Consider the following 22,466-nt stretch of genomic DNA (forward strand, 5'->3'; position numbering starts at 1 on the left):
TTTGAAGAGTTTTTAGAGAATAAATTCACTGATTTTACATGATATGGGTGCATAAAGTCTTGTAGTTAATCAATAATTTTTCTTTGCTTTCGTTTTTGCTCTTTTACTCCTTATTAATTATAATTTGATGTACATATATTATTATGCTTAGTTGAATTTTTTAGCTGCATTCTCTTCTAGTTAAATCGATTTGGTTGACGTGTGCAAATACGCTGTATCTTGGCATGAATAAACTTATTATTATTATTATTATTTGGTGCAATTTGTTAATTTTATTGAAACCGTTTTCAAATCAAAATCACTTTTGATCTTGAAATTTCAAATTCCACTATTTTTTCCCACTTGAAAAAATCGATGGGATGAAAGTTAGTCAAAATGCGTCCCCCTTTTCTTTTGACGTATTTTTGCGTTTTTCGAAAAGATAAATCTTGCATAAATCGGCTTGTTTTGGTTCGTTCAACGTGATATATTCGGCAGATTTATCGCTATTGCGCAACCCCGAGATCAAACTGTGATGAACCAAAGTGCAAAACACAATCTGGAATTTTCCTGTCGAAATAAAACAGACTTAATTTTATTTACATGTACTTACAGACTGTAAGACTATCTTAATGGTCGTGGCGTTTCTACGAAGAGTATGAAAATCACATTTTTAGACAAATACGCGAGGAACGAATGAATAGACAAGATTAAAAAGAAAAATGTTAAAATCTTTATTAAAGACAAATGTTACGCAGATCAAAAAAATTTTCATGTGTTGGAACGCAATATATGTACAGATGTCAGCGGAAAATAATTTAGAAGTTTTACTAATATAAATGATAAATACATTCTAACTATTCATTTTCATTTTGGCCAAACGATAAACTCAACAATGATGAACCTTTTACATATAAAAATAGAATCGTTTTGTTACATGTCAAGAAAGAAAAATAAACCGTTTAAAAAAACTGCATAAAACCAAAATAAAAACAAATACAGCCTATTTGTAAATATTCCAATGAATAATCTTAGAGCCATTTTAATTATTTATATTTGATATGATTTGAATGTCTCCTGTTTTCCTAAGTTTAATAAATTACTTTTTATATCAACTAAAAATAACAAAATGGCTTCGTGCTCATTTTAAATACTAATAGTACTTAAAATAAAAACAATAAATACAACAAATTCGACAACAAACATCTTTGTAGGCTTGCGGCAACAGTGACGTGTTTTAATGCTTAAAATTAATAAATCGTAAACAAAATCTTTAGACCTTATCGTACATTAATCTTTTTAAACAGCACGTTATTAGTATTTAAAATGAATTATAGACATTATTACGAATAGCTAACCTATCTTAGAAATAAATTAAATTCACTTCTTCTTGTTTTTATTAGTACCTCCTCTAGGTGGCGTTACAGGCCTTCCTGCGTTCATGTTGTATTGAAACTTCCGTTTGTCCGCTGGCTTCAATATTTGAAAACTGCACATCAGCGTCTCATCCACAGACATCATCGCTCCTGCATTGTCAAATTCACCTGCGAACACGACCCCCGTTCCAGCATTTCGAAAAACAAAACAAAAATGAAATAATTACCGCAGTAGTTGGGAGCGCTGAACAGCGTGACGAGTTGTCTTTTCGCGAAGAACTCGTAGCCGTCTTCGACGACCTGGTGGGCGCGACATATCAGATCGAAGTCGTGTTTGTGCAAGAACTTGCCGACGACCTCCGCGCCGAACGTGAAGCTGACGCCCCTGTCGTTCTCGCCCCAGCCCATCTGGTCCTTGTCGGGGTCGGACCAGAGCAGATCGCAGAGCAGACCTTGGTCGGGCACGTCGGTCGGTCTCATTATCCGACGGATCTGCTCCATCGACTGGAGGTCGGGGCTGAGGCCCCCGTGACAGCAGAAGATCTTCTCGTCGACGATGGCGGCCACCGGCAGACAGTTGAAACAGTCGGTAAACGTTTTCCATAACTTTATGTTGTACCTGGGGACGAGAGAATCGCAAAAATTAATCGAGGCGCTCGTACGCCGGTTTTGGCATGCCGACAACCGGTCACGTGACCCGATATGTCTTGGGAAATAGCCGTTTCGTGCAAATGAGAATCGATTGGTGTATTTTTTCGGAACAACTCCGGCACGTTCTCCATTAAAATGGATAAATCCTTTCCGAGGAAAAATCCGAAAAAAATATATCCCAGACCTGAAAGGTCAAGTTCAAGGTCGGCGAAAATTTTGTAGCTGTATCTATAGTATTTCCACCCATAGAATGGTACTTTTTAAATCAAGTCACGTAACGAAATGTGAGAAAAAGTACGAAAAACCAACAGATTATATTTTAAAACAAGAAAAAACTGTTATGTTGGTACTCGCAAATTGTTTTGGCGGGCTTGTATTCTTAAGCTGGACGTGCGTCGTTACTCGTTATGACAATCAGTTGACTTCAAATTTTATCTGTCAGATCTTTGACTTTATTAAAAGGTGTTTTTATTGAATAAAAAACTCCAATGAACGTTTTAACCAGTAGGATACACAATGATTCTCAAATATTAAATACATTTGAATAAAATAATAAACTCTTTTTGTGATCGAGCTCTAAACAACATTCACGTTGTTTTGCATAATGGGAGGCCATGGAAATTTTGCATTTAATTTGGTAGTAAAGCTGTCTGTTGAATTGGGTTATCTTTTTCTGTTTGAGGTTATAAATAGCGTCAATGTCTAGTCATTGTTGTCAGTTTTACGAGTTTGCAGTAGAAAAATACTACGACATCTGTCTGAAAGTTAAAATAAATACAAGGGTTGACTGCCATCAACAGTTTTCACTAGTTTAACGTTCCCACGTTAAACTAATTTTTAAAATGGTGAAATTATCGTTTTGGAGAAAAGTCTGTGCGTCCAATTGTTACCATCCGCCTATCTCAAAAAGTAAAAGGAAAGATTTTCGAAGTGAACTTTGTTTCAACACGATATGACGCCGGAAAGATGCGCAATAACGAAAAATTTGTGCTGAGTACAAGCGGTGAAGTGAACTCGCCTCGTACTTATTTTCGAGTCGTCGGTTTTAATATGAGCGGTGGCGTCGGGTCACCTCACGTCTTATATTTTCTTATGTTGTAATCCCAAACAGTTTTTTCTTTTTTAATTTGGTTTTCTTTTGTAATTTACTTTACAAATAGATTAAGATACACTTTGAACATTTTATTAATGTTTAAAAAAAACTACATTTACGTTCTGAAATACAATGATTTTTCGACAATGTAAGCACAATTTCTCTTATTTAGTTAAATATTAAAATAATCACTCTTAACATTCTACCGCAGGTATTTTAATTCTGAAAAATCATTAAAAAAGAAACTAACAAAATATTTAAACCGACAGAAAACTGTAAAATAACGTATTTTCTTTAGTCTTAAGGCCGGTTGCACCAACGCCAGTTAAAGTTAACTGTAGGTTAAAATGCTTCGTTACTTTGGTTACCTATTGTTATAACAATGTTTTCGTATATTTTAAACTGCAGTTAAATTTAACTCATGTTGGTGCAACCGGCCCTTAGACATGCAACAAATAAAATTGACCATATGCTATACAAAAACTCGCCCACGGCTCGTGTTGGAATTGTCATCCTCATAATAGCCATTATACGCGAGCTGAAGACTAGATTTTCGCCACGACTATACCAAGAAAAAACAATCTTTGAAAATTTAATTTAATTAGATTTTTAACTTTGACAATTAAAATAGTGGCTCGTTTAGCGGTGGCTCCGCGATGCGCGACATATTGTTTACAACCGCATCCGATTGGCGATATGCCCTTGTCCAATGAAAATACGAAGAATGTGATTGGAAACAGTCCTGGATTTCAGAATATTCTAACACGGGGCGTGGAATTGATATCATTCTTTCCTTGAATATCCAACAAGAATGCATTCATTTTTTAACAGTCGTGGAAAAAAAATACATACAGGGTGTTATTGAAAGTTGTACAGATATATTTTAACCACGAGCTACTGGCTTCATGTAGAACTCGGAAAAAATATCTATCTGAGCTACAATTTTTTTTTAACTGCTTTTAGTCTTCTACGTTGTCAAACAATCTCGTAGGTAAAATTTCGGCACATTTAAAAAATACACCCTGTATATCATAATTTATAAAACGTACACCAATGCGGTTTCCTTGTTATAAAGCATATTTCCTATAGGTTACTTCGCATTGGCGTACATTTTATAAAACATGATACACAGGTGTATTTTTAAAATGTGCCGAAATTTTACCTACGAGGTTGCAGGACAACGTAAAAAACTAAAAGCAATTTTAAAAAATTGTAGCTCAAAAAATGCCATTTTATTTTTTGACAGTGTTTTTTAGATATTTTTTCCGAGTTCTACATGAAGGCAGTAGCTCGTGGTTAAAATATCTGTACAACTTTCAATAACACCCTGTATATCTATATTAATAGGAAAATTTTGAACACGGATGTTATCCTATGACAATTATAACTTTTTCAAAAGTTTCTTACAATAATTTTGACACAAAGAAACCATCTTTATTGCGGACTGTGTACACGAAAACTTTGTTGTCTAAAAACCTGTTTCGTAAATGTTCCGTTCTGAAAACGTGTGATTTTGACTTACACAATTTTTAGCTGGAAAAGTTTTTCGTAAAGAGATAATCATAAATGGAGACATTAGAATAAATTTCATGATGTATTATTTTTTTAAACTCACTTTTCTTTGAAGACTAGATAATTTTATTTGTATTTATTAGAGTGACTTTCGACAGAATATGATCGAATACTTTTTTCGTGTAGGAGGCTATGAATTTTTTTCCTTGAAATTTATGTTGGCAGCAAAAGTGACATCGACATTTTACATTTCACCGTTTATGGCGAGTCATTTTAATAATCACGTTGTTACAGTTTAGATTTTAGTTTTTCCTAGATTCATTTAGGTTCACTCCTTTTTAATGCTTGTATTTACGTTAAAAAAAAAAACAAATCGACTTAAAAAAAATATAGATTTTTGTTAAATTCAACAACTCCTAGTTCGTCCTCTTGTAATATTGTGCAAAACTTTATGTTGGATTTCTCAATGTCACCTTTCTGATATTCACGTAATAAATGAAAAACGTCAGAGTTTTAACAGTATCACATAAGTGTAAGGTAAGGTATGCGGATGTCAAAACGTTTTTTTTTTAACCGATAAGATTTGGACATAAACAAAGCCGCTCTATGTGATCGAATTGTGTCTGGAATGGCTCATTTTCAACTATCCACAATTTGTGGTGCTTAGATATATCGGTCGTGTGTGATAAAACTTAAATAAAACGACTGTTGTTGGTAAAGGACATAAACTTACTATTCAAGTCTATGATATCGTTAATGGCATTTCAGTAACTGCAGTTTTTGTTGATGCTGATTAATTAGTAATACATTATTGACTCATTTTGTTATCACTGTATTATTAATTACTGTGTAAACCAAATGCTCGGTATGGGTGTTTTCCATGAAGAAAACAACTGTGCCTTATAAATTTGGCATGTTGTAAATTGCTTTCGGTGAGGAGCCGCCTTGAACAATAAAGTAACAACAATTAAAAAAGCAAAAGACGAAATTATAAACATTATCAGGTCACGAATATGAAAATGTTTAATAAAAAAGTTAAAAGAACATATCAGTCCAAATTGATTTTTAATTTTATGGCAAAATTTCCCCAATCACCTTTAAACTTAATTTTTAAATATTTATTACATTTCGCTCAAAATATCGAGATTAAGCGCCAACCTAAAAATAATGAAATGAAAAAAGGTATCATGTATTAATAATTTACAAAAAAAAAGTCGACGATGACTATACACAATAGTTATTTATACGCGCTTATCTTTACGGGCGCGTTGGAAGTTTGTGGAACGAGCGACGAAGGAGCGAGTCTCCATAATCCAGTGAGCCCAGTAAAGATTAATTGCTAAGCGAGTTGCATACAAACTTTTATTTCCACCTTGTAATGAAAAGCAATTTATACCTACATCGTCATGGTGTTGTGATAAACAACAAAAATACTGTCAGAAGTTTTGTGAAAATTGTTGCAAAAAGGAAGTAAAAAAAAGAATGGCTTTAATGCCTGATGAAGACTTTGAAGGCGATTTTCCTGAATTGGAAGATCCAAAGAGCGGCATGAACATGACTTTCGGAAACGGATCAAAATGCATTACATATTAATGTATAGTCGTGAGCAATAAATTTTGGTCGTCAAGGTCATTCTTTGACGCAATTGAAAATGCTCCATTGTAAAACAGTCAGTCGTAAATGTCATAACCTATCATCATATTGTATGACATTAATTGTTATTTTCTTCTCATTTTTTTGACACTTTGTTGACATGGGCATAATCAGGCAGCGAAATTTTTTAAATTTGTGACAATCTAACCAAATTTTGAAATGACATTGACGACCAAAATTTATTGGTCGCGACAGTACATAATGTAATGCAAAAATTAAATTTGTTTGTGTTTATAATAAACTTTTTCAAAAATGGTTTAATTAGTTTTCATTAATTATACATATTTTTGATGAGCATCGTAAAATTTTACAGGTCTCTTCTACGAGCCTGTAAAATATTACAGGGCTCTACCAGTAATTACTCATTTACGTAGTACCACAAATGCCTGTAAAGTGTCACTTACTTAGAAGGTGGAAATAAAACTATTATTCACGTTTCGATACGGGAGTACAAAAATGACGTAGCCGTGATAAAAGATTAGATAATTAATACCGTGGTCATGACCACACAAAAATCTGATTCACTATAAAATGTGTGTAACAAGTTGTCCTCAACCCACCCACACGAACTAATCGATAATCGTGAAAAACTTATCTGTCTATTATCAATTTGTAGATAATTCTTGATGCTCGGAACAATTGATAATTGAATGATAATAGGAAATGTGTTGTTGTTCACTAAACTGAGTACCTGAACGATTTAAAATAGTTTACGATAATAAACCGCATTGTTTGTGGGTGTAAATTGATTTCTTTAAAAGATTTGGAAAAAACCAAACCGCTATTATATCATCGTTCGGTTAAGAATGACAAACATCGACTCACAAATAAAATTAGACGATCCACGGAAAATTCACATCGTTGAATTTTTTTTAACACAAAAAAAAAAAACAAAGAAAAAGAATAAATGCGAATTACTTTTTCGTGCAAACTCTCCCAGTTTTTATTTTTTAGGACACGCGATCCACCAACTACACAATGCAAATGATTTATTTTCGAGCTTAGATTTCGTTTCATTTGTTTTACTTTCATTTCGCAAAAACCTTTCCAATAATTATTTCGAACAAAATTTAAATATATAATCTGTCTCAATTCTACGTTAGAAATACAACCGGCAACACTGTTTGGTGAAAAATGCGTCAGGGTCAGATTGTATTTGTGAGGTTATCATTTTCGGTGTCTGTCAATTTGCGTTTTTACAACTTTTTTTCTCTTCGAAACATTTTACTAGAGCATTTTTCATTTTAGCGTCAAGTAAATTACCTACGTTGTTTTCGAATCATGTTTATCAAATAATTATATGGCCAACTTTGGTTATAACAATCCCCAATTTAGAAAATTTTTTTTTGTTCGACACTGTCAGAATTTGAGAATTTTCTCCTATGTGAACGGATTTTGATAAATGTCATAACTTGTCAAAACGAAACGTCAAGTTAATTTTAAAGGTTTTAAGCGATTTGGAGCCTTTAAGGGGCTCGTCGAACAAAAAAACGTTGTATTCAACTCGTTCGTGTGTAAATTGGGCCTTTTTTGGCACTCAAAAAGGCCCAATTTACACACAAACTCGTCAAATAAACTACTATTATTTTGCCAATATAATTCAACAAGTGGTGGAAATTTAAAATTGAGACAGACTATACATATGTACATATGTATTTTTTTTATCGCCTATGTCGTAATTGCCCCGAAAAAATATTTAGCAAAAGTTCTAGGCGTGACTTAGGATGTAAGAAGTTAAATGCAGCAGTCTTTTTAAGGCGTTACTGAAGAAAATACCATTATTTTTTTTCTTTAGATACTGTGGAACTCACCAACAAAAATTATAAAAATATATTTAACCAAGACAAACAGAGCAATATACATATGGCATGTCACAAAATCACATTACATTTAAATAACATTATATTCCAACCCTCTTATGGTCTACGGCAGCTTGCTGAAAAAATAAGGAAGCACCAATTTAAAATAAAGTGACTTATTTCCAAATAAAAATTTTGCAATTACTCCTTTTCCATTTTTTAAACATGAGTAACTGATTTTTTGGAAATTGATTAATCACTACAGAAAACAAAAAACACTAATAGCCAATGAAATTTTTTGTTCATTATTCAAATTATTTACTACACTAAGCAACATACACCTATTCAAAGAAAATGTGAAAAATTGAAAACTAACATTTTTGCTTTTTACGAATTCTAAATAAAAATATTTCAAAATCTGTAAAACATTTGTTGTGACGAAATTTACAAGGAAATTAAAGCAAGCGGAGAAAAAAATTGAAACAATTATGTGGTAACACATAACATATACCGACGTTCCATAACACTGACTACATAATAAAATACAAATATTCAAATAATACCACCTACTTTGCGTAAGCGTTCTGTACGATGCGCACAAAAAAATATGCCGAGAAAGTGATAACTGATAAATAATCGTTTTTTGGATGAAATTTTACTCTTCCAAATAACAATTATTTGTATATCTTGATTTCTTGTCAAGAATTAAAATGCATTCACATTGTTTTAGCATAACGGGTGGCCATGGAAATTTTGCATTTAATTTAGTAGTAAAGCTGCCTGTTAAAATTAGGTTGTTTTTCTAATTTTGAGGTTATAAATAGCGCCAATGTCTAGTGCATTGTTGTCAGTTTTACTAGTTTACAATAGAAGAGTACTCAGACATCGCGGGATATTCAGCAACACGTTACGTTCATTTTAAAAAATGTAAAAAAATAAATAAATCACGGTCTCCCATTATGCCAAAATAACGTGAACGGTGTTTAGTTTTGGTTTTTATCTTTAATCGCGATTCTCCAGACATTGTTCTGTCCCGACTTTACGTTCGTCGTTTTTTGTAAAATTTAAATGATTCATTATTAATCATCGTCAAATTGCAAAAACCAGAGATTAGCTATTAGAGTACAAATTTGAATCAATTTTTGTGTAATAAAACCACTTTTAAAACAACGAAAATATTTCACTCTCCGTTCCAGTTTGATTGTTTTAGTTTCCATGAAACTCATTTTTATATTTGTAACTTTGTGAAATAAATTTCAATATCAACGAGAGGTGATAACTTCGATGATTAACTTAGATGTGTAGCTCAATTTAAGCCTGTTTTGAATTTGTCAATAACTAACAACAGTAACATTAAGTTAACAACGTCATATCGAGACACTCTTTCTCTTAATTTGAAGTAAACACGACCACTTTTTTTAGCCATAATTACAAACATTACCGACACTTCAGTAACGACAATTCTATTTAAATTTCCGGAAAAGTACTGTTTCCAGTCGAGTGTTAAATGTGATAATTTTAGTAGAATTTCACACACAATGCATCAAACCGCCAACAGTAAACAATTTTATTTTCGTGGCAAAATTTTTTTTTATTGGAACTCGTAAATTACTACATACATCAATTTAAATTAAATTTTAGTTGGTCGTCGGTTTTCATTAAAAAATGTTTTTCTTGCCTTCATAATTGTTCCAATTAAAATGTCCAATAAACAGTTTTTTGACACAAATAAAAATTCTCAAATAATAGAGACTAAATTATTTATCAAAATGACATCTCCCTTCTTCAAAACATTTCCTGTTTGAAAAACATTCAAAATTTGGGACGTGATTTTAATTTTGTAATTTTTATTCTCACGAAAATAATTGAAAACTGACAGGAAATCATTTTTATTAACGACATTATAATGAAATGCCAATTTTCACGACTAATCCACTTCCGTGGGGTATTTTTAGATTACTTCCTGACAACTCTTCATAACCGACGCAAAATTATTTAACACAGAAATGACGAAACCACTGTCCAGATTATCACGGCGCAATCTAACGGAAGAGGAAACGTAGCTCCATCTTCGCCGTCTCGCACTCTTCTATTAGTTATTCCGTCAGATAGAATTAAAACCAATTAGGAAGTTAATTCCGACTGAAAAGTAAAGTTCGCCACTTCCGCAAACTTTGGTAAAACACGATTAAACCGAGAGATTGGATGATGTAGTGGGCGCCAAGACGAAAATCAACGTCTTACTCACCTCCTTTTACATTCGTCATAGAATCCGTATATGCGATTGATCGAAGCGCACTCGTGGTTACCTCTAAGAAGGAAGAAATTCTCGGGATACTTGATTTTGTAGGCGAGTAGAAGACAAATCGTTTCTAACGACTGCTTGCCACGATCGACGTAATCGCCGAGGAACAAGTAGTTCGATTCTGGCGGAAAACCACCATATTCGAAAAGACGAAGGAGATCGTAGTACTGACCGTGAATGTCGCCTGGACAAAAAAAAAAGAAAACCATAAATATCACAAAAAATAAAAATAATTGATATTCAAATTTCACTTGTCCAAAACCTTCAACTAAGTTCTGCTAACCTATTTTCCATCTCTTTTATACTTCCTTTTCAGTGTGCTGTTTATCAAAAGTTTGCAAACTTGTTCGAAATCAATATTCTCATTGTGTTTCAACTTGTCTTCAGTCAAAAAAAAATAAGTAAACCAGACAGCACACTGAAGGATAATTGAAATGCAGTAGGCGTTTTATCAAATTGAGCTATCTAGTACAATGACATGGAATGTCAGAGAAATAAAAAATGTGAAAATTTTAATATTGATGTTTCATGTAAGGTGTTGTTGGTCAATATCTTGTACTTTCAATTTATTAAAGCAAACATTTTCAATGAACACTGTGGGAGCATACCAGTGCAATATTTACAGAAAATGTGACTCATCTTTTGATTTATAACAACAAATCTGATGTGTTAACAAACGTAACCTCTATGGGCAAACAAGATAATGTGAATATTTTAATGAAAAATTCCAACACAACAAGTACGTTTTATCGCAGAAAAAGTATAGCTTCGAGTGTGTGGTTTTGGAGGCAAACAGCCGAGGAGTGACCACTTACCGCAAATTTTAAGTGGAGCTTCCAATTCCAAGAGAATCGGTTGCGAAAGAAAAATTTCCCTGGACTTGAGGCACAGCCCTCTGATTTCGCTTTCGGTTAATTGTACATTTTTGCCTGGTCTCGCTCCACGTACTGGAAAAGCAACGTTTCGTTAACATTCTGACAGTTTACAAGGCGTTCACCGACGCCATTAGAACTGTCAACAGAAATTGACCTTCAACATTTACCTTCTAAAAGACGAGCTATTATACTATCGATATTTAATTTGTCTGCTTCAGCCATTAGGTTCGATATTCGTAAACTTCGTAAGACGACTTCGTTCACTTAAAACTACCGGATGGCTCGGATTTTTTTAGATCTTCAAGGAGCCCCACAGATATAAACACTACTTTTTTGCATCAGCTCTCGCGGAGGCCGAAGTTCGGTCGGTACGGCAGGTCTACCAATCGCACCTGAAAATTCCCCCAGATCTAAAACTCCAACAATTTGGAAAATTACGCGACCTTTTCCGAAAACCCGCCAAAAAACCACAAGTACTGTTGTTGGGGTTTAATTCCAACAACAATTGATTGTAACCAGAAATGAAAAAATTTCTGAATGACACTCGGCGTTTGACGCGTAATGTGTGCGCCTAACTTCGCACCAATATATCCAACATGGATCCGGTGTAAACAAAATATTTTTGCAAAAATTTGAAAACAACGCCAAATGGAGTAAGTTACGAAGACAGGCGATATGGGAGATTCAAACGAGAGTTCGACCGGTACGGAAGTGGTCGACAATATATTCCAGAATGTAAAATTTTTTGTTAGCGGTGAAATATCTGAAAAAGTATTCCCACATTTTCTACCTGGTGCTGCTGTATTAACAGGTGAATATTTTAGGTGCTCGATTTGTTGAAAAGTGGTGGTGCCGAACGTTTGAATTATTTCTCTGATTATGTTACTCACTTGATTTGTGGCGACAATCCAGAAGAAACCGACATAACTGACGCCAATGATTTGTATGAGATACCCGCCGTTAGCTCCAACTGGGTGTTTATGTGTGTGAAACTTAAAAGAGTAGTAAACACCAAACCCTATCTTTACAACTTGCAAAAGTTATTTTCCAACCTTACTTTTTGTCTTTCTAAAGCTGGAAGCGACCGAAATGCGTTGTGGGCGCTCATAACCTATCATGGAGGGTTAGTGCAATTAAATCTGGACAGAAACTGCACACATCTAGTTACCACAGACGTCACTACAGCTAAATATGAAAAGGCTTTCAATTTAGGATCTGAAAAAATAACAATTGTAACGCCAGATTGGCTTGTTGAGTCTGTGCAGAATAAGTCATTGGCTCAAGTTGATCTCTTCCATCCAAAACTAATTCAGTGGCCTAAAGTGATTCGACATGAAAGTACAATTTCTATTACTGGTTTTGAGCCTGAAAAAGTTGAACCTGTAGAGAAGTCAAACGACAGCTTAGTTACCGATTCGACGCAAGCTTTGTTGGACAAATTAAAACAGAGAATGCCTTGGATTCAGCCACAGGCCACTTCGGTAGCCGATATTGTGCCACCTAACGTTGTTGCACCAAGTTTTTTGAATAAAAATCAACAGGGGCAAGCTATTCGTACTTTTAATCAACCACAAGTCGCTCAACAACAACAGCCTCAACCTGTCAGCACAACATTTGTGCAGCAACAACAACAACAACCACCGAATATCGTTTCAAATCAGCAGATTCCAAGGAGTATCGTCCATCACACTCCTCAACCACAGCAGTTGATGCAGCAGCAACAACAACAACAACCGATGCAGTCGCCACAACAACAGCAGTCGCCCACATTTAGTCTGCCGAATCAATTACATTTAAACCGATTGATAGGACAACCACAAACCAGGCCTACTCTTCAACAGTTGAGGGCTCAGTTGGGTCCCAATCCGTTGCACCAGCAGTTGTTGCAGCAGAGAATCGCTCAACAGCAAAATCAACAGAATGCACAACGCCCTCTCAGTTTGCAACAGCAGCAGTTGTTGCAACAGCAGTTGGCGCAAGGTCAATTGGGACCAACTAGACAGTTGTTGCAGAATCAAGCTCAGCAACAACAACAACAGCAGCAACAGTTGAATCAACTGAATCAACAACTGCTGCAAAATCAGCAACAACCGCAGCAACTGGGACATACCGTGATGCAGCAGACCCAGGTTCAGCAGCAGAATCAACAGTTGAATCCAATACAACAGCCGGTATCTTTACCGCAAACCCAACAATTTGGCAATATCATACAACAACCGCAGCATATTTTACAACAGCAGCAGCAGAACCAAGCTTTGCAACAACAGAATAAAATATTTGTATCGCAGCAACAGCAGCAGCAAGGTCAACAACAGATCGTTCAGAATCAACCGAATTTGGCAGTGCAGCAACAATTTGTTGCACAAAATCAGCAACAGCAATTCGGTCAACAGCAACAGCAGCAACAACCTCCACAACAGCAGCAGAATCAGCATTTCATGCAGACACCGCAGGATTTGAATCAGCAACAGCAAAATCTGTTGAACCAGCAAGTCGTTCAAAGTCCACAGTTTCAACAGAACAACATTATCAATCAGCAGATATTGTTGAATCAACAACAGAATCAGTTCAGTCAGGGACAACAGCCGCAACCGCAGCCAAATCAGCAACAGCCGAGACCTCAGATTAATCAGCACTTGTGGCAACAACAGCAGCAGCAACAACAACAACAACAGCAGCAACAACAACAACAAATAACTATAAGACATCCGGTTAACATAGTTCAGCAGGGTCCACGTATCCAGTGGTCGCCTAATCAACAACCAAATCAACCTCAACGCCAGTACATCCATTTGGACGCGCAGACGCACAACGAACTGCAAAAGATGAACCCCGAGCAGCAAGCTCTGTTCGTGCAGAGGTTGCAAAAGCAGAAACAGTTGTTGATGCAGAAGCATTTTCAACAGAGGGCCGCCGGTGGTCACATCTTGATCAGGGGTTCGGTGCCGCCGGGTTTGAACCCTCAACAGCAAATGCAGTGGTTGCAGAGACAGGCTAAACAGCAAGGAGTCGTCCTTCCGCCCAACATTCAACAACAAACGATAACGCCGGGCACGTTGACTCAACCGCCAATACAGAATCCCACAATTCAACACACGCCTGGCTTGAGTCCGATCCAACAACAAGCGCCACAGTTCCCAGACCAGAATCAACAACAGCAGCAGCAGCAGCAACAACAACAGCAGCAACAACAACAACAACAGTTGCAGTTGAGACAGTACAGATTGCAACAATTGCAGAGGGAACAAGCCCAGAAGGGCCAGCTGGTTGCGGTGCAACAACCGCAGCAGCCGCAACCTCAAACTCCGGTACAACCGGGAGTCGTGAGGCCTCTAGGACCGGTGATACCGGACTCGACGACCAACCCCCCGGAGGCGAACGTGTCCCAGCAGTTGGTGGTGAATGCGAAGACTAAAACGGCACTGGCGAATATGTTGAGTAATCGGTTGCAGAGCGGCGGAGGAGCTGTCGGTCCGGTACCGGAAACAATTCCGGAGCCGTCGGCGGCGGGAACGTTGAGGTGTGTACGGTTCGAGTCGTCGGTTTTTGGTATTTCACTGTCGGTTGTAGATTGATGACGGCTCAGCACAACGCGGCATTGAATCCCAACAATAGACCGCAGGATTTGATCGCTTTGCAACAGAGAAGGGTGATCAACGGACCCAACGGGGAGATTATAAGGGCGCTGGTGCCGCAAGCTGTGCCAGTTATGCCGCAAGGAGAGCCCCCCAAAGTGCAATTCTCGCCGAGGGCGGCGGTGCCGATGCAACACCGTCCGGGGCCGTTCTACGGACACAATCCAAACTTGAAGCGTGAGTATTATCAAAATGGAAGTTGTTTGTCGGGTCTTTAAGAAAAGTGGCTGCACAAGATCCAAAATATTTTTGAGGTATTATTCAACTTCCGTCTGTTAATACAGGTTAATACAATTAACTTTAAAACTATAAGGGCCGGTTTCTGGAAAGATATTTAACTGGTCTGTTAACTAACTGCCTGTTAAATTTATTGGACAGTTAAAATTCAGTCGGTTTTCTGAACACATCCTCCAGTTGTTGATAGGTCGGATAACTAACTGGTGATTTTATCCTGAACTAAGAATTATTTTAAAATCGTATAGATGGCGCTGCTATCAAAGTCGGTAATTGTTGGTAATTTTTGACATAAATTCAAATTTCAAAATGGAGAATCGCATTAGAGCGAAAAATTTCACGGAAAGTGAAAAAAATACCCTTTTTGAAATCGTTACGGAGAAATATAGGAGGGGATAATCGAAAATAAACAGTCAGACGCCGTAACTGTCGCGAAAATAAATTTGGCATGGCAAGAAATTTCCAAAAACTTTGCGCAAAGCTAAACCGGGCATCGCAGTGCCAAGCAGCTACAAAACGGTGCCCAGCAATTTATATTCGGATAAGGTGAGTGTGCGTGTAGTTTTCAAATGTGCGAGACGAGTGAAGAAAATTAATAAAATCATATGTGAAATATTATTTATTTTTAGTTTTCACTAAATTATAACCAACTTGTTAAAGATTTGAACATTTCATCCATTCAGAACAACACAGTAACACGCCGAAAACCGAAACATAATAACGATCATTCTCATTCCACAATTTGTGGAAACTCCGCATGTGTCAAATAAATTTAACAATTTGTTTCCAGAAACCCGGGCCAGTAATGAAAACTGCAGTAGCAAGCTGTGTCAAATGTCAAATTTACAAGGCGGCAAATATATGTCACAGTCAACTACGATATTTGAATCATTTATAATAATCCTACACTACAGGATATCTAATGTTTAAAATAACTATTTGTGTATCAAGGCCAAAAAGTGCATCTTTTTCGTCCTAGTCTTAATTTTCTGGCCGAGGCGCAGCCGAGGCGTGAAAACAGTCGAGGACAAAAGGCACTTTATGGCAGAGGTGAACGTTAAATTAAAGTGAGTATTTACGCCATTGAAATCTATTTGTTAAACGATTCGCAACGGAGACTCTTCGGCAGCTGTTCGTGCAAGGACTGCTTGGTGTGCACGTGATTATTGTACGGCATTAGTAAACAGAGTATAGAAATATCAACGCATTGTTATTACGTATTTGAATCTCCAAAAACCAATTGTTACTGTATATAAACGAAAACATTCAAAAGCTACAAGTTGTTTTACCTGGAAGATAAATTTTCAATTAAAAAAGCTGTTTTTAATGGTCGACCTTCAGGAAGAACAAATGCGTCATTGTTTTTTTGTGTGTTGTTCTGCGAGTGATGTAATTTATAAAACAAGAGACAACAAAATGAAAAGACTCGGTTTTGTCGTAGTGCCCCCAGATTTGTTCCTCCTTGGTTGCATCTTCGTCGTGGTGGAAATCGAACGTTACCTGGACGAATCCCTACCCGGCTGGAAGCAAAAAATCGAGAAACACGGAGGTAATCCGCATGATTTTTTTTTCTCTGTGTGCACACGGTGACGTGCCCTGATGTGTCTGCAGGTGAGATCGAAAAACAGTATTGCAGTCGAGTGACGCACGTCCTCTGCGAAACTCAGAGGCACGGCGTGGTCATGCAAGCTCTGCGAGATTGCAAGAGGTGCATCACCATTTATTGGCTGTCGGACGTGATCAAGCGCAAGCAGGTGTTGCCTCCGTGGACCGCTCTTCATCTGCCCACGCTGTATCTGGACACGACGCCGGCGGCCAAACATCTGATAACTCTGAGCGGATTCACCGGATGCGACAGGAACAGGGTGAAGCACATGATCAATTATACCGGAGCCAAGGTGAGTCTGGTTGTGAGCGTTTCAGTTCAAACGATTTGATACAGCGTGAGTGAAACTGAATTATTTTACGTTCGGGTTTTGGAAAATCGAGAGAAGTGTTACAGCTTTTGTAAACATGGAATTTTTCACGCAATGTAAACACGTCAATATTTGATTGTAGTTCACTTCCTATTTTTCGAAACACAACACTATATTGATCGCGGCGAAAGGGGAGGGTCCGAAATACATGCACGCCAAGAAATGGGGGATTCCCGTTGTGAACGTGCAATGGTTGACCGACATAATGTTGGGCAGCTTCACGGCCTTGAACCAGACGGAACACATAATGTACCAACAATTTCCCAACCCTCCAAACTTCAGTTTCGACCCAAAACTGGTGCCCACTTTGATGCGTGAGTCCAGACACGTTTTTCGTTCATTTTCAACATTCTGATGGTCTCGTTTCTTGCAGATGCATGGAAGATGCCCATAAATATATCGCAAGATTCCTACGAAAGGGTGAAGAGAAGCGCTTCACCAGTTCTACTGCCCAAGAAAGCGAAAAAGGTGAAAACCGAAAACACAGACGAGAACGACAATGTCAACGACGAGTGCGTTGACGCCAACTCCAATTACAGAATACTGTTTTCCATGTCTTCCGAAGTCGAACTTCTGCAGAAATACGCCAAGTAAGTAGTAGCGTCGTGTCGGAGATGTACGTGTCACGTGAGCTGAAGTGTGCGTGTTTGAAGTGACGATCGTGGCCCCGCCCATGTACTTTTTAAATTGTTTTCTCTGTTCGAACAGACAACTCGGGGGTAGCGTTGCCAAGAACCATCAAGATTGCACCCACCTAGTGATGCCAAGTCTAGCACGCACCAACAAACTACTTTTCTGCATCTGTCGAGAAGTGCACGTGGTGCCCGAGCAGTGGTTGAGGGATTCGCACACGGCCCAGAAGTTCTTGGACGAAGCCAGTTACAGTTTAGACACCAAAGATTTCAATAGTGAATACAAATGTGACTTTACGCAAACACTCGGCACCAAAAATCGTAACAAACTGTTCGAGGGGAAGTTCTTCTGGATAACTCCGAGTGTGTTTCCGAGTAAAAGCGTGTTAGTAGAGCTAGTACAAAGTTGCGGTGGAGTCGTGGAAAGGATCAGAAGGACATCCGCGCAGATCGAAGCGACCAACATCAACTCCCCGTACAGTTACATAATAATAACGCACGAGAACGACATACATTTAGTGGCAGACTTGTTAAAGAACAAGAAGGATAAAATTCGAATTGTTTGTAGTGCCGAGTTGATCTTCAGTGCCATCTTAAAACAGACCTTCGAGGTAGAACCGTTCGCCGTAAAAGTGTTATGAAAGTTGTAAGAAGTTGTTGATCTGTACAAAAGAGTGTAAAAATTGAGATGTTACTGTTAAGTCAAAAATGATTTTTGATATTTGATGAGAGATGAGAACGCAAATGACGTTCGTTCTTGTTCGAGATTGAGATGATTTTTGTTGTTTAAAATATTGATGGGTGTATTTTATCGTTCTTTTTTTACTAATTAAAACTGTACTTTGTGGATGACGTTTTCAGATGACCTAACATGACGTCACAAAACTTAAGATTGTGATTTTTGAATTAAAAATGCAAATTATTGCAAGCAAATTTTGTAAAATTTCTAAAATAAATCTGAATTTCAAGTTGTATCAACTTAACGTTATTCTAATACAGGTAACGAATGAAAAAATGTTTCGTTTTATTTAAACATGTGAATATCTGAAGATTTTTCCCTCAACACCCATTAATAATGAATTGGGAAATAATCTGTAACTTAAGATTTGTCAAAAATAATTCTTAGACGTTATGTTTTAATTAGTTTATGTTGTTAACAATTAACGAGCGTTTCTCCCTCTACTGCAAATTACTGCGTGTAGCGACGATGCATGGTTTCTCTTGGAGTTATCTCTCGGTGACCCATTTCACCCCATGTTTACACCACTGGCTGCTTTATCACGTTAATGTTAGCTGGAGAGAGCATAAGCACTTTGGAACACCTTTCTAGATTATCCCATAAATGCTCGATAGGATTCAAGTCTGGACTCTTGCCGGTCAGTTCATTACCTGAATACCTTCAGATACTTCTTCAGTATTACAGCAATATGAAGGTTTGTATTGTGTATAATACGACATCGTCACCAATGCAAAGAGTTTCAAATGCGAGTGATGCGTTAATTTTATGGAAATGTTTGGTTTATTTTGATGTGGAATCCTCTGGTTTTTGTAAGTACACCGACGACCGACATCTTATGTGGTTTCCTTGTTTTAAAGCATATTTCCTAGAGATTACTTCGCATTGGCGTACATTTGAAATTTATGTCAGCTGTCAATAATGACAATAAAACAAACGGAAATACGTAGGAACGTAGGTACAATCGCGAGTAAAGAATACTCGTACGAGCAGAGAATTTCGGGCAGACACTGGGGCGTATTCTGTAATTTTTAAAGGGGCGTTAAAATTTTAGCGTCTTTTAAAATTTCAAGCCCTGATTGGTCATTGCTATGACAACTTAATTTAACTGCTCCAAATCGCTGAGAATCTCTAAAATCAGCTTGACGTTTCGTTTTGACAAGTTGTGATATTTATCAAAATCCGTTCATACAGGAGAAAATTCTCAAATTCTGACAGTGTCGAACAAAAAAAAATAGTATTATTTTGATTCTTGAATGTCCCTTTTCCACAGGTTGTCAAAGTTTTTCCAGTTAAATCCAAGGAGGTTAAAGTAAGAGGAGGGAAAGCAAGTTGGAAAAAGTGATGCCACCCGCCAAATCGTGCAGAGCCATAAAAGGTTGCTAAACAAGGGTGGTTGGTGGGGATGGTACCAGTGGCGTATAAAAGACGGGTCGCACAGATACATTTATTGTAATTTGTAACATAAAGTACATGAAAAAAATTAACAAAAATAAAAGAAGTAAATTTATAATTCAGAAAAAACTATAAGTACATGACGGAGCGCACTGGAGCAATTGTTGTAACATAAAAACGCTTAACACCTTGTTGCGGGGGTTAAAGGAACGCCACTGGCGCCAAAGCGATGCGATACCCGGTGGGCCGTTCAAGGACGTTCGCGGTCATAAAAGGTTGCTGGAGAAGGAACGATTGGCATCACTTTCAATTCAATGCATTACCAGCATAGGGTGCTTTCCCTCCTCTTACTTTAACCTCCTTGGTTAAATCACTTTTATATTATTTCATTTTATTTACCTATTATTAGTTTCTTATTTGATAGTTTTTGTAATTTGCCTCCATTTTGATTCTCTAATAGACATATTAACGAACGCGACGTCATAGCCATTATTTCACGGAACATTTTACGCAGGGGGGTATAACTGAGATACATGACCTTGAACATTAATTGACGCAAGCTCCATCTATACCTAGTCCACGAAACTTACGTATTGTTTAGTCAAGATACAGTTTGGCCTTGCAGTTTTCGTTCAGCGAACAAAAGCTGGCTCAAGGGTCATGCGCACGGGTTATGCGTCCCACGCCTAGATGTCCAACGTCCGTGATAAATAGCCAGTCGCCATTATTTCTGTAATTTTATTATAATATTAAAACAGTGTTTGTAATAATCATTATTTCAAAAATCATAGGCGTTGTTAGTTAATAGTCCTAATACACATTGTTGCTACATTATTACCACATGAACCTTGGTACTTTATAATTAATCGTTAGAAAAATAATTCTTATGATTTTATAAGGAATATAGGTATATATGCCTTAAGATCATAAGATTTTTTTAAGGATTAGTTATTAAGTATCAAGATTTATGTGGTAATAATTAGTAAATTGAACTTAAAATTTTACTTTTATTCGAAAAAGGTACCTACAGGGTTCGGTGTGTTTCCTAACTAATTATTTCTCGGGACTAAAAATAGATGGCGTCGCAAACGCAGTTTTTATTTCAAGTAAAGAGTGGGACATCCGTATCATCCGTGATTTTACGAAAATTTTTAGGTTGGCAAAGCTTGATCCGTCATCCGTGTCAGTTTAAATTACAGCGTGATCAACAATGACTGAGTCTGTTGGCAATAAAACAATTAAAAAATATTGGTGTTTTTCTGTTTCGTAATTGGCACTGACCGGATGTTTTAACTTGACTCGAAATAAAAAAAAAATTAGGTTATGTCGGGTATGTTTATGCTATTACAAAAATGACCCTTTGGTGGTAAACGTCAAATTCGCCTGTCAACTCTGTCAAAGCTGACAACCGGAAATGCGTTTTAATTACAATGGTACCAAAATCATTCAAATTTTCATTGTTACCAACAGATTCAGTCATTCCTGATCACGTTGTACAAAATGTGCAAAGAATTATTTATAAGGATTTATCAGGCAACAAATTCGCGACCGTATTTTTGGCAATTTCACGTATTTCAGCGGGCGTACATGAAAGATTATCTTCCATATTCGTGTTTTGTGACAGAATTTGGATAAAACAAACGGCGACTTTGAAGACTTGATCAAATTTTCACTTTTAAAATTAAGACATTACCAACCGCCACAAAAATCCCTAAATTGAGAAAAATAAACATTTTTGATTAAAAAGGGCAAATTACAAAAAATAGTATGAAAAACACGTTTCATAATACCTTGAAGCACTCATTCTTTAAAATAACTCGTGGCTATGCCACTCGTTTTTTAATCTTGAATTCGTGCTTCAAGACTGGTCTTATGAAACTTGTCTTTTAATATACCGGGTGATCAAGAAGGACTGTTTAAGTTGGCAATACAATAAAAAAAAAAATTAATTGGGTTATTTATAAGTAACACTGCAACTGGATATGTTTTGTTGGTTTATTTGACAAATATCTGATATAGGTATAGCATTAACAACGACAAGCCACCAACAACCGGAAGTTACTCCTGTTATACGATTTAAAACAAAAATACGATCCAGTGTTACAAACTTAAACAGTCCTTCTTGATCACGCCGTACTATTATTTGACGAGTTTGTGTGTAAATTGGGCCTTTTTTGGCACGCGTGGGCCATTTTAAAACGAGAGTGAAACGAGCGTTTTAAGGGCCCACGAGTGCCAAAAAAGGCCCAATTTACACACGAACGAGTTGAATACAACGTTTTTTTGTTCGACGAGCCCCCTAAAGGCTCCAAATCGCTTAAAACCTTTAAAATTAGCTTGACGTTTCGTTTTGACAAGTTGTGACATTTATCAAAATCCGTTCACATAGGAGAAAATTCTCAAATTCTGACAGTGTCGAACAAAAAAAGTGTAATAACAGCAGTGATAATCTTTATTATCATGATAAGTTACCATCGTTATTCGTTAGATCAACGTGATATTGATGATGGGCACATTTCATAACTGATAATCGATCAGTGTTTGAGATAACCTACGTAAGTTGCATCAAGATTTTTTACAATTAATATCGATCAACTTGCTAGGCAGAAAATCAA

General features: G+C 36.8%; 2 protein-coding genes and 1 long non-coding RNA gene across 3 annotated transcripts; 1 reads left to right on the top strand and 2 right to left on the bottom strand.

Moving 5' to 3' along the window:
* Positions 1–689: 689 nt before the first annotated feature.
* Positions 690–11,613, bottom strand: LOC138127671 (serine/threonine-protein phosphatase PP1-gamma catalytic subunit A). The gene is made up of 5 exons (XM_069043725.1): positions 11,411–11,613; positions 11,184–11,315; positions 10,312–10,552; positions 1,583–1,974; positions 690–1,523 (listed from the first exon to the last, which is right to left on the bottom strand). The coding sequence occupies exons 1-5, from the start codon at positions 11,463–11,465 to the stop codon at positions 1,360–1,362; spliced, it is 984 nt and encodes a 327-aa protein (XP_068899826.1). The 5' UTR covers positions 11,466–11,613; the 3' UTR covers positions 690–1,359.
* A 159-nt stretch (positions 11,614–11,772) lies between these two features.
* LOC138127670 (PAX-interacting protein 1-like) lies at positions 11,773–18,694 on the top strand. Its single transcript, XM_069043724.1, has 8 exons — positions 11,773–12,014; positions 12,068–14,763; positions 14,814–15,055; positions 16,554–16,661; positions 16,724–17,010; positions 17,171–17,402; positions 17,462–17,678; positions 17,797–18,694. Exons 1-8 carry the CDS (start codon positions 11,919–11,921, stop codon positions 18,359–18,361), a joined length of 4,443 nt encoding a protein of 1,480 aa, XP_068899825.1. The 5' UTR covers positions 11,773–11,918; the 3' UTR covers positions 18,362–18,694.
* A 1,195-nt stretch (positions 18,695–19,889) lies between these two features.
* LOC138128869 (uncharacterized) lies at positions 19,890–20,398 on the bottom strand. Its single transcript, XR_011158944.1, has 2 exons — positions 20,251–20,398; positions 19,890–20,201 (listed from the first exon to the last, which is right to left on the bottom strand). It is a non-coding gene; the product is annotated as an uncharacterized lncRNA (long non-coding RNA).
* Positions 20,399–22,466: the final 2,068 nt, after the last annotated feature.

Source organism: Tenebrio molitor, chromosome 4, assembly GCF_963966145.1.
Source record: "Tenebrio molitor chromosome 4, icTenMoli1.1, whole genome shotgun sequence".
In the NCBI taxonomy this organism is placed as follows: domain Eukaryota; kingdom Metazoa; phylum Arthropoda; class Insecta; order Coleoptera; family Tenebrionidae; genus Tenebrio; species Tenebrio molitor.

Coding starts and splice junctions, on each gene's coding strand:
- LOC138127670 (XM_069043724.1), top strand. CDS start 11,919: ATGGGAGATTCAAACGAGAGTTCGACCGGTACGGAAGTGGTCGACAAT. Junction 15,056..16,553: donor ACACAATCCAAACTTGAAGC/GTGAGTATTATC, acceptor GTTTTGTCGTAG/TGCCCCCAGATTTGTTCCTC. Junction 17,403..17,461: donor ACTGGTGCCCACTTTGATGC/GTGAGTCCAGAC, acceptor CGTTTCTTGCAG/ATGCATGGAAGATGCCCATA.
- LOC138127671 (XM_069043725.1), bottom strand. CDS start 11,465: ATGGCTGAAGCAGACAAATTAAATATCGATAGTATAATAGCTCGTCTT. Junction 11,316..11,410: donor AATAGCTCGTCTTTTAGAAG/GTAAATGTTGAA, acceptor TTGCTTTTCCAG/TACGTGGAGCGAGACCAGGC. Junction 10,553..11,183: donor AGCTCCACTTAAAATTTGCG/GTAAGTGGTCAC, acceptor TTTTTTGTCCAG/GCGACATTCACGGTCAGTAC.